General features: G+C 41.7%; 1 protein-coding gene across 1 annotated transcript; it reads right to left on the reverse strand.

The window, feature by feature from the left end:
• Positions 1-8,783: 8,783 nt before the first annotated feature.
• Positions 8,784-12,475, reverse strand: LOC115195144 (uncharacterized). Its single transcript, XM_029754951.1, has 7 exons — positions 12,428-12,475; positions 12,075-12,291; positions 11,676-11,916; positions 11,466-11,562; positions 11,169-11,402; positions 10,681-10,856; positions 8,784-9,184 (listed from the first exon to the last, which is right to left on the reverse strand). Exons 1-7 carry the CDS (start codon positions 12,473-12,475, stop codon positions 8,965-8,967), a joined length of 1,233 nt encoding a protein of 410 aa, XP_029610811.1. The 3' UTR covers positions 8,784-8,964.
• Positions 12,476-12,567: the final 92 nt, after the last annotated feature.

Consider the following 12,567-nt stretch of genomic DNA (forward strand, 5'->3'; position numbering starts at 1 on the left):
CTGTGGTAAATTCAATTGATTGGACATGATATGGAATGGCACACACCTGTCTATATAAGGTCCAACAGTTGACAGTGCATGTGAGAGCAAAAACCAAGCCATGACTTCGAAGGAATTGTCCGTAGAGCTCAGAGACACGATTGTGTCGAGGCAGAGATCTGGGGAAGGGTGACAAATATACTTTCATTTGATTTGAAATGGGACATTTCCGTCTTTTACTTTTAATACAATTGCAAACATTTCTAAAAACCTGCTTTTGCTTGTCGTTACGGGGTATTGTGTGTAGATTGAGAACTGTTTCATTTAATCAATTTTAGAATATGGCTGTAACGTAACAAAATGTGGAAAAAGTCAAGGGGTCTGAAAACTTTCCGGATCTTGGCAGCGCTGTTCTGGATGTAGTGGGGATGACAGTAGTTCTGACTGACAACTTTACCTGGAGGAGGACTTGCCGATGTCAAACTCTTTCCAAAATACTAATCTATGATAAAGCAAGCTCAATGACACGTTGTTTGCTTAGCTAGCTAGGTAGCTCATGCCAAATGAATCGGTTACTATCACGTATCTGAAAATGCATGATCAACTTGATGTTTACTGATCATGAAAAGTATGCAGTTATTTGCTGTATAACTCTGATGATAGAGCTAAATGTGGAATAATCAGAAATGTCTGTGTAGTTCTGACTCTGCTATTCAAGAGGTAATGTTATTAAAAACAATTAGTTATACAATGTATTTAACAATCTCTTGAAAACGGCTAGTAGCCTAGTTGTTAATGGTTTTTAGAAAATCGTATATAATTCTGGCACCAACATCAATCAATTTCAAGAAGGATCTGAATATATCTGTGTGAAAGTCCAAGAAAAAGGAGTGAAATGTATCCACAAAAAGGTAGTGATGTGTAGATAGTTTCAAAGATCAAATTGTTTAGTAAAACCCACTAGATGCAGCCAGACAATGGAAATGGTGTGGATATTACAGCCTACTACAGGATGCGACAGTAGCCTCTCTCTCTCTCTCTGTCTCTGTCTCTCTCTCTCTCTCTCACAATGCCGATGGCGGAAGCTGCACTGTAATTGAAGAAATACATTTCATTTCCATAAGGTTGGGGGACCCTAGAGCTCGGGCTTGACGTCTCATATGGGAATTTCCTCCTTTAACGCTAACTGATGCATGTTGCCAAGGGGAAAAGCCTGTGTCACTGCACATTCTTGCTGGTAAATCCGGTTTGTAGAGTTTGGGACTGTAAGATTCTATCTGCATTTAGGTAAAAATGTAGCTAATGACATAGCCTTGTTCTGTTCAATGTTCTCTAACTATATTAATACCACAATTCATGTTAAGTTCAAAAGATACAAATTACTGACACCATTCAAACCAATGAGTGTTCAGAACTTTAAAGCCAGTTATCTCAGAATCATCTTTTTGCAGATAGAACTTCCTATTCCCAAGCTCTTGTAATTGTCTGTCTTGTAGTGGCCTAGAGAGGAAAGTAGGAGATGAAAAATTGAGTGAGGTAGAGAGTAGTATAGAGAGAAAGGTACAAAATGAGAGCGTTGAGAAAGTAGAGCAAGAGAGAGAGAGAGAGAGAGTGACAAAGACAAAATTACAATGAAAACTCCTGCGGAGGAGAAACAGGAAAAACCACCACTTTGTAAGAAAAAACTAAAATCTCTGAAGCTGTCGCTGATGTAATAATAGGCAGGTTTCAATTGACCCGGGTTTATTAGCAACCTGGTCTCAAAGCATTTTGTATTATTCTCAATGTAAATATGATACAATCGATTTATATGATATGTAATGAATTTATAAAACATACAATATTTTACGAATTTGCAAAATGTACAATATGTTATGAATTTTACAAAACATATGACATGTTTCAAATTCTAGGTTAGGGTAAAATGTATTAGTTAGGTTTAATAGTTAAGGTTAGGGTTAGGGGGAGGTTTAGCTAACATGCTAAGTAGTTACAAAGTAGCTAGAAAGGAGTTGGTAGTTGAAAAGTTGCAAATTAGCTAATATGCTAAGGTTGTCCATTATGAGATTTCAACTCACAACTTTTCGGTTACTAGACATTTGTGTTATACGCCCACCCATCCACCTAATGTAACCATACCAAACGTAACATATCATACTAATGTGAGTGTTTCAGATGTACTTTTATAATGTAAGGTCTAGTCTATGAGACCAGGCTGCATTTAGACAAAAGCAATGTCGCAAAAAAAAATCTTTAAGACATGTGTAATGGAAACGGCATATATAGTGCATACGGGATGTTTTATGGCAATGGTTAGTTCATTATTGCATTCTATACATGCTGGCTTTCATTTGCTATACCTGAGACATGAAACAGATACAGTAGGTTAGAGGACATACAGGCTGTCGCCAAATTATTAATGTGAATTTGCCTAAATGGGTAATGGAAACACTTTATTTGATACCGTAGGGTTTTGCGAAAAAGTGGTGTGACAATATTACGTCCAGCTGTTTTTATGGACACAAGATACTGTAGTTAAATGGAAACGCACCCTAGCAGGCAATTGTCACATCTATTTTCTATGCAAACTTTCTATATGTCGACAAAAAAACCACTGGACAAGTTAATGGAAACATAGCTAGTGACATGATGTCTTGTGGCTTCTGGCACACGTCTACGGTGTCGGTGTCAGTATTGGTTCGAATTCAGGTAAACTACTGCCCTTTGACACAACCTTTCCCCACTGTCATCTGTTCAATAAAATCTGCAAATACCTTTACAAAATATTGCTGCGAGCAGCAGCTATAGCAAGCAGATGTTGCATCTATACAGCAGCACTGATTTACAATCTTACCTTCATCGAAATATCACAGCTTGTGTCTCTTCATCAACCGTCTCACTGTGTCTGTCTCTCTAAAGCACTCTGACATTCTATTTTTATCTCAGATCAAATCTGTTTACTCAGGAAAAAATCTCTGAGCAAGGAACTTAACCCTAATTTCTCCTGTAAATTGCTCTGGATAATTGCTTCTGCTAAATGGCTTATCTGTAAACTGAGAGAACCTTTTGGAATGGACCCAAAATTCAGAAAACATTATTTATGTTGCCATAATATACACTGAGTGTACAAAACATTATGAACACCCGCTCTTTCTGTGACATAGACTAACCAGGCGAAAGCTATGATTCCTTATTGATGTCACTTGTTAAATCCACTTCAATCGGTGTAGATGAAGGGAAGGAGACAGGTTAAAGAAGGATTTTTAAACCTTCAGACAATTGAGACATGGATTGTGTGTGTGTGCCATTCATATGGTAAAATGTATCATATTTTAAGTAAGTATATTTTTTACTAGATGTGACACAAGCAGCAAGACATCATGGATGAGAATGGACCATGAGAAATTACTATAGATAAATAGATACATAGATTAATTTTGAGACATAGTCGGCTAGCTAAACTAAAATAAATCCAGTGTACCAATACCAATGTAAAAATACAAAAACAGCACATCACAGCCAGAACATTTCCTGAATCCCACCTGGCCTGTCAGAGGTCAAGATGGAGCTACATATTGCTTACACCTATCCAATACTTCCAGATGCACACAAGTTCCCAGGTGCTAGGGGTTGATTTGGGTTTCAGGAATTAGTGCCAAAGGACCAAGACCCTGGGCTCTGAGCACAGGTCCAGAGCAAGACTGCATTTATGGGCGTTTGAGTGGTTTTAAGGCCAACTCCACAATAACAAGAGACTACATCTGCTATAAAGTATAGTAGGCCTGCCTATACTTTGGTTAGTAGGGATCAGGATTTCATGACCTGTTTTGGCATGTAGGGCGTTGGTCACCAACCCAGTTCGTGGAGAGCCACAGGGTGTACAGGCTTTTGTTCCAGCTAGAACTATGAGGACTAACACTATGAGGACTAACACTATGAGGACTAACACTGGAGGGCTTGTAAGTGATAGGCTTGACCTCAACTCTGCTTACCCCATGGCTCTACAGGACCATGGTTGAATAGTGTGTACCATCCTACCTAATATGCTGAGAGCTGTTGCAGGTATGCATAATATACACTGCTCAAAAAAATAAAGGGAACACTTAAACAACCCAATGTAACTCCAAGTCAATCACACTTCTGTGAAATAAAACTGTCCACTTAGGAAGCAACACTGATTGACAATAAATTTCACATGCTGTTGTGCAAATGGAATAGACAACAGGTGGAAATTATAGGCAATTAGCAAGACACCCCCAATAAAGGAGTGGTTCTGCAGGTGGGGACCACAGACCACTTCTCAGTTCCTATGCTTCCTGGCTGATGTTTTGGTCACTTTTGAATGCCGGCGGTGCTTTCACTCTAGTGGTAGCATGAGACGGAGTCTACAACCCACACAAGTGGCTCAGGTAGTGCAGCTCATCCAGGATGGCACATCAATGCGAGCTGTGGCAAGAAGGTTTGCTGTGTCTGTTAGCGTAGTGTCCAGAGCATGGAGGCGCTACCAGGAGACAGGCCAGTACATCAGGAGACGTGGAGGAGGCCGTAGGAGGGCAACAACCCAGCAGCAGGACCGCTACCTCTGCCTTTGTGCAAGGAGGAGCAGGAGAAACACTGCCAGAGCCCTGCAAAATGACCTCCAGCAGGCCACAAATGTGCATGTGTCTGCTCAAATGGTCAGAAACAGACTCCATGAGGGTGGTATGAGGGCCCGACGTCCACAGGTGGGGGTTGTGCTTACAGCCCAACACCGTGCAGGACGTTTGGCATTTGCCAGAGAACACCAAGATTGGCAAATTCGCCACTGGCGCCCTGTGCTCTTCACAGATGAAAGCAGGTTCACACTGAGCACGTGACAGACGTGACAGAGTCTGGAGACGCCGTGGAGAACGTTCTGCTGCCTGCAACATCCTCCAGCATGACCGGTTTGGCGGTGGGTCAGTCATGGTGTGGGGTGGCATTTCTTTGGGGGGCAGCAGAGCCCTCCATGTGCTCGCCAGAGGTAGCCTGACTGCTATTAGGTACTGAGATGAGATCCTCAGACCCCTTGTGAGACCATATGCTGGTGCGGTTGGCCCTGGGTTCCTCCTAATGCAAGACAATGCTAGACCTCATGTGGCTGGAGTGTGTCAGCATTTCCTGCAAGAGGAAGGCATTGATGCTATGGACTGGCCCGCCAGTTCCCCAGACCTGAATCCAATTGAGCACATCTGGGACATCATGTCTCGCTCCATCCACCAATGCCACGTTGCACCACAGACTGTCCATGAGTTGGCGGATGCTTTAGTCCAGGTCTGGGAGGAGATCCCTCAGGAGACCATCCGCCACCTCATCAGGAGCATGCCCAGGCGTTGTAGGGAGGTCATACAGGCACGTGGAGGCCACACACACTACTGAGCCTCATTTTGACTTGTTTTAAGGACATTACATCAAAGTTGGATCAGCCTGTAGTGTGGTTTTCCACTTTAATTTTGAGTGTGACTCCAAATCCAGACCTCCATGGGTTGATAAATTGGATTTCCATTGATTATTTTTGTGTGATTTTGTTGTCAGCACATTCAACTATGTAAAGAAAAAAGTATTTAATAAGATTATTTCTTTCATTCAGATCTAGGATGTGTTGTTTAAGTGTTCCCTTTATTTTTTTGAGCAGTATATCATTAATATGCATCATAGCTACAGGTATACAGTAAGAGCAGGTATATTAAGTAGGCTACTTATTGTAGGCAGGTTTGATGGTGAACACAAGTTATAAGTTCCCTTGGCTTTAAGGGGGAGGGCAGCAGCTGCACTTGCAATGTCATCATAAGGTAAGACTGATTCATCAGTGTGTGTGATAGCAGTAATAACTATTAAAACCTGAAATGTTAAATTGTAGATATGTGGCATGATGTATCTGATCAATTACATTTTGTATCTAATAATATTTCCCTCTCTATGAAGAAACTCCTGAGCCAAGTAGAGGAGGTTCGTCTAGAAGAGTTGCATTGAGCGGAGGCACATGGAGAGGAGGCTCGGAAGAGTAAAGATGTACTGCCAATTGTCTCATTCATCCCCCCTCTTCTTTCCTGTAACTATTCCCCAGGTCGTTGCTGTGAATGAGAAAGTGTTCTCAGTCAACTTACATGGTAAAATAAGGGTAAATATACATGTTTTTTTACAGTATGTGAAGCTGAGTATGTTAAGTGCAATATCACCAATCTGAAATGGTGGCAGCATCTCACGATGATGGGCAGAGTTAGGTTCCTCTCCCAGTCAGTGGGCAAAGGTTGAGGGTTGAGTGTTCTGATGTGTAGCTGCTGTGTCATGGCTATTAATCGAGTAATTACATACCACATTCAATTATTACACAATTCAATTCAATTAATCATATAACAATTAATTAAGTAGTAATCTGGGGTACCACGGGAAAAGTTTATTTAACGAGTTACCGTTTCCAAACTTAACTCAAGAATATCAGAATATCTCGATATACTAGCCGTCGTCCATCAATCATTTGCTCCTATTTCAGTCTCATTCTGAACGTCGTAATATCCTATAAATCCACATGAACCCTAGTCTCCATGATGAATCAGCGATACACAAATTGGCCTAATTATTTATTTACAAACTAACTAAATAATCACACAGACTTACATGAACACACACACAGGATAGATTATACACTGATTATTAACATGATGCAATGAAAAGTCCTTAGTGGACTAACCCGATATGATGGCTGGTTACACAATGAAAAGCCCTTAGTGGACCAACCCGATATGATGGCTGGTTACACAATGAAAAGTCCTTAGTGGACTAACCCGATATGATGGCTGGTTACACAATGAAAAGTCCTTAGTGGACCAAACCAATATGATGGCTGGTTACACAATGAAAAGTCCTTAGTGGACTAACCCGATATGATGGCTGGTTACACAATGAAAAGTCCTTTGTGGACTAACCCGATATGATGGCTGGTTACACAATGAAAAGTCCTTAGTGGACTAACCCGATATGATGGCTGGTTACACAATGAAAAGTCCTTAGTGGACTAACCCGATATGATGGCTGGTTACACAATGAAAAGTCATTAGTGGACTTACCCGATATGCTGGCTGGTTACACAATGAAAAGTCCTTAGTGGACTAACCCGATATGATGGCTGGTTACACAATGAAAAGTCCTTAGTGGACTAACCCGATATGATGGCTGGTTACACAATGAAAAGTCCTTAGTGGACTAACCCGATATGATGGCTGGTTACACAATGAAAAGTCCTTAGTGGACCAACCCAATATGATGGCTGGTTACACAATGAAAAGTCCTTAGTGGACTAACCCGATATGATGGCTGGTTACACAATGAAAAGTCATTAGTGGACTAACCCGATATGATGGCTGGTTACACAATGAAAAGTCCTTAGTGGACTAACCCAATATGATGGCTGGTTACACAATGAAAAGCCCTTAGTGGACTAACCCGATATGATGGCTGGTTACACAATGAAAGGGGGTGGGGAACGAAAGAGAAGGAGAGACAAAGGAATTCAACTATCGTACATACAGTTGAATTATACGCTAATCGTAAATATGGATATTTAGCACCCTAACAACCGCTCATTCGGATTAGAAATGCAATGTGCATATTTAGGCTTGTATGTCTTTGTCGTCTCTCTCTGTTGAAATCACCCGGTCCATTTTCTGGGGAGCCAGTCAACAGAAAGTCTCTGGTTGTGTAACAGAGGTCACCATGTCCTTTGTAGTCGTAGCTTCTTGGTCTCGGAGTGTCTGTTAGAACGTATCTTCCAGAGGTGTACTACGCCGTGTTCAGCGGGCCTTGTCATCTATATTGGTGAGAGGAAATTGTTCTTTGTCTCTCGTCTTCAGTTACGTTTCCTAGGCTAACAATGCATAAAGAGCTGCAGACTGAATGTTCCTGTGTAGTCTTCTTCTTCGAGAGAGAGTTTCAAAGGGTCTTACCATTTTCTGTTATAGGAGTCTTTAAACCATTTAATAGCGTATTCAGCTAACGCTGCACATACAGTTGAAATCGGAAGTTTACATACACCTTAGCCAAATACATTTAAACCCAGTTTTTCACAATTCCTGAAATTTAGTCATAGTAAAAATTCCCTGTCTTAGGTCAGTTAGGATCACCACTTTATTTTAAGAATGTGAAATGTCAGAATAATAGTAGAGAGAATGATTTATTTCAGCTTTTATTTCTTTCATCACATTCCCAGCGGGTCAGAAGTTTACATACACTCAATTAGTATTCGGTGGCATTGCCTTTAAATTGTTTAACTCTTTTTCAGTACACCAAAACGCAAAGTAAGAACCCTAGTAGCCTAATATCTCAAAGACTAATTGATAAAATGTTCATAAGAAAGAAATGAAATTCTAATGGAAATGTTTCACAATGATGTCATTAGGCAGAGCAGGCAACAGATGGCACACAGACAGCAGAGTTGGGGACAGATATGCAGGGACAGACTGGCAGAGACAGGGAGTTTCAGGTAAGTTTGTTGAGTCTTTGTTTGGCAACATTATGAAAGGTTCTCAATTTTTTTGACTTGTAAAATAGGAACATAATTGGAAAATGCCATGGATACCCCCACTCTCAACTTAAACTGGTGACTGAACTAAGATTTGTTAAAGGCAATGGTATTGCTGTTGTGATTAGTTGTGTTGTTTTGGGTACCGGTAGTTAGGAGTACGGCAAACACCTTATTTCTTTGGTTCCTCAATATACATTTACCATATTACAATGTAGGCTATGTGTTACAGCACTACTTTTGGTGTCCCCCTCAGGAATTGCTCTTGAGAAAATGTCATGTAATTGTCCCCTCCAAAGTTGATATCAGATTTTTGCCCCTGGAATCAGCGATATGACGTAGAGGCACAAAGTAAACAGCACAGCGGTTCAATGTCTGCAACAACTAAGAGCGTTCAAGTGTGGGGCTAAACTTCTCTGCAGGTTTGGTTCAGCATGAAGTAAATCCATTCACATGCGCAGTAGTCCTGCCTTCTCCAATGCTTTATCTACATTAGGCACCAGTTGTTTCTCGTAGTCCCAGACCCTCTTGTCTTCATGCAGCTCCTCCTTGGTCAGTCCTCCTCGTAGGGGAACTCTGACATGGATGATATGACACACGTTAGGAGGAACCTTCACTGTCTGCCCGAAGTTACGCAGCACAGAGTGGACCGACGTCTGCTCCACTGCCCTGGGGTCAGAGACACAGAAGGGTTGTTAGACAGAGTGGACCGATGTCTGCTCCATTGCCCTAGGGTTGTTAGACAGAGGTTGTATTCTATTCTAACCTGGCTCGTACATTCATCTTGTAGGGTTGGTAGATTCTAACCAGAGCCCTATACTACAAACTCTGAGCTCAACTCGAGATATTACTCACAAATGTGGCTCACCTTTTATCCAGGTACACTTCTATGGCAAAGTATCCTTTGGAACTAACCTGCTCCGAGGCATGCTAACTCAGGGCTAACTACTTATCCTGAATGAAATGTCTGAGCCGGGAGTTCAGGACCAATGAGATCAGGTTCCCATCATCCCTTTGATTTGAAGAGGACCACTGATTAAATATTGTATTAACCAAATGCTTTTTTGTATAAAAAAAATAAAAATGGTAGTATTAAATAGCTATCACATTACACATTTAGTAATGACAGTATGCATTTGAAACATCACTCACAGTATGACTTTTGTATGACTTTATAAAATTATTTTATTTATTGTAGGGGAAAAAAGGTGCTTGTGCATTGATAAACACACCAAAGACGGCATGAACGATACGTAATTAAAGAAAGTGTAACGGTCGTCGTAGTAAGTGGACCAAAGCGCAGCGGGTTGAGTGCTCATTATATATTTATTTTTGAACACTTAACTATGAAAACAAACCGTACAAACAAACAGGATTACAGGCTAAACACAGCTATGCAATCACAACTTCCCACAAAATCCAAACAAAACACACCCCTCTATATAGGACCTTCAATCAGAGGCAACGAGGAACAGCTGCCTCCAATTGAAGGCCAAATCAATAAACTAAACATAGAACTAAAAAGACTAGACTAGATCATAGAAATATACTAACATAGAACATAGCCCAAAAAAACCAGAAAACACTAACCAAACACACACCCCAAACCACATAAAACAAATACCACCCTGCCACGTCCTGACCAAACTACAATAACAAACAACCCCTTTACTGGTCAGAACGTTACAGAAAGACAGCACTTCTAATAACCTTTTTCACTCCATAACCTGCAGAATTTGCAAGATAGCTTTAATTTCATGTTGATTTTGGAAAGAATTTAAATGTGGCACTGACTTGCCCATGGATTTATGTTTCAGCTTTGTCTCTGAAGAGTTCGGAGTTCGACTAGCCACGTGCGACATGCATGAGCAGTTATAAGTCTGCTAGAGTGAGCGGCAGGAGGACAAGCAATATCCACTGAAAATCCAGAGTATATCTAGCTAGCTTCTTAGTATACTACTCTGGGCAATAGTATCATCTTGGAGGGGTTGTAGATTCTAACCTGGGCCGTACTATCATCTTGGAGGGGTGGTACATTTTAACCTGGGCTGTACTATCATCTTGGAGGGGTGGTAGATTCTAACCTGGGCTGTACTATCATCTTGGAGGGGTTGTAGATTCTAACCTGGGCTGTACTATCATCTGGAGGGGTGGTAGATTCTAACCTGGGCCGTACTATCATCTTGGAGGGGTGGTAGATGCGATAGTCTGGCTCCTCTCTGTAGATGTGCTCCATGATGTTGATCCCTGGAACATCCCGCCAGCGGGGTCGTTCAAACCTTCCACTGGGCTCAAACTGGGACTTAGGGAACATGTGGTTCTCTATGAGGAACACTTCGGCCTGGGGAGATGGAGGGTGGAGTGAGAGAAGGCGAAAGAGAGAGAGAATTAATTCAGATTATTTTCCTTCATATGTGATCTATTTTTCTCACTGTCCACACTATTGTATTTTGACTCATATCAGACTTGCACAATCACACTGAAAAATGCTGTTTACAAATTGGGGAAAATATCACATTTCTTTCAGATGTGCCAAATAATTGAGGAAAAAAATCTGCATTGGGATGCCTGTGTAAACACAGCCTAACATATGCATACTACACACGTAATGATCTACACACATACACAGTACTTCCCTGAGTCCTCCCCCTACCTTTGGGTTTTGCCTCTGAAGTACATCCATCATCTGGGGCAGGGTTTGATGCTGGTATGGAGCTATAATCTCATCGATGTCGTTCAGCAGTACATAGCGTGACTGATACATATGTCTGTAGACACAGTCATTTAGAGTGGTAAACTGGCCGTAGTAGTGGATGTCCCCTCCATGTTCACTGGGCTGCCACCCACGGGACGGGTTCATGTGTTGGTCGATAGGCCAGGGCACCACCTGCATTCAATCAATCAGTTAATGAATCCTATCTATCCATCCATCCAATCAATTCATTCCTACCTCCACAAAGCCCTCCTGTGTGAAACTCTGTAGCAGTCTCTCCAGGTCTGGTCCACAGCTGGTGTTATACACCACAACATGCTGCACTCCCAACAACCTGCAACATAGCAATCAATCAATTAACCAATCAACCAATCAATTAACCAATCAACCAATCCATCAATCAAGCAATCCATCAATCAATGAACCAATCACTCAATCAATACTCACTTGTACATCTCCAGAGTCTGGGTGACCTGAAGCACGTTGTTATAATCACCAAATAAATTGGACCAACAGACAGTGAAGTTGAACTGAAACTCCTCTTCCTCCCTTTTCACAAGGTTCTGGATGCGGAGGAAGGTTTGGTTCTGAGCGAGCTTGGCGTCAGCTTGTGTGGCGAGGGTCACGTGTGACGGGTTGCAGTCGGGAAGATTCAGACAAAGGACGTCGGTCGTCACGAAGCGGAAACCTTTATCCCAATATAGAACAGGGACATATAATTACTGTATAGTGTAAACTAAATCAACAAACTAATCAGCGAAACACCAAGCCCCTTATTTCATTGATTCAGTTGTTAATTCAGGTGTGTCAGTGCAGGGCTAAAACCAAATAGTAAATAGCAGGTACCAAAGTGATCAGAGTGCATCTGGACTTCAGCCTTCATTCCATTAGCCCAGTGAGTCCCACAGTAGAACACACAGTACAGAGGCTGGACAGAGTCTCGTCTGAAGATACTGATGATGCGTACGAAGCTTCCCTCCAAACGATGTTCCTTGTAGGCCCCCACCATGAAGTGTTTGGTGTCGTTGACAGGCGTGATGGACTGGTCAGAGATGTGGTGCGGCTAGAGGTGCTGGTGGTTGCCTGGCTGTGACCTGAGGAATCATGGACAGATGTTGTATTTCTACAGCAGAAATGTGTGTCCCAGACAATGTTTTGGCACTTTTATTACTGATCACACTTTTATTTATTGATTGTACGGCAGAGGCTTCACGGTACCTGGACAATGTGAAGATGAAGTAGACCATAACTGCCAGAGCAGAAACTATCAGTAAAGGGAACATACGCGTCTTCACCATCATGAGCCAGATCTAGGAAGGTAGTTTATAGAAGGTGAAGA

This window comes from Salmo trutta, chromosome 6 (genome assembly GCF_901001165.1).
Source record: "Salmo trutta chromosome 6, fSalTru1.1, whole genome shotgun sequence".
Classification (NCBI taxonomy): domain Eukaryota; kingdom Metazoa; phylum Chordata; class Actinopteri; order Salmoniformes; family Salmonidae; genus Salmo; species Salmo trutta.

Coding starts and splice junctions, on each gene's coding strand:
- LOC115195144 (XM_029754951.1), bottom strand. CDS start 12,475: ATGGTCTACTTCATCTTCACATTGTCCAGGTACCGTGAAGCCTCTGCC. Junction 11,403..11,465: donor CACAGGAGGGCTTTGTGGAG/GTAGGAATGAAT, acceptor GATTGAATGCAG/GTGGTGCCCTGGCCTATCGA. Junction 9,185..10,680: donor AAGATGATAGTACGGCCCAG/GTTAGAATCTAC, acceptor CTCTGACCCCAG/GGCAGTGGAGCAGACGTCGG.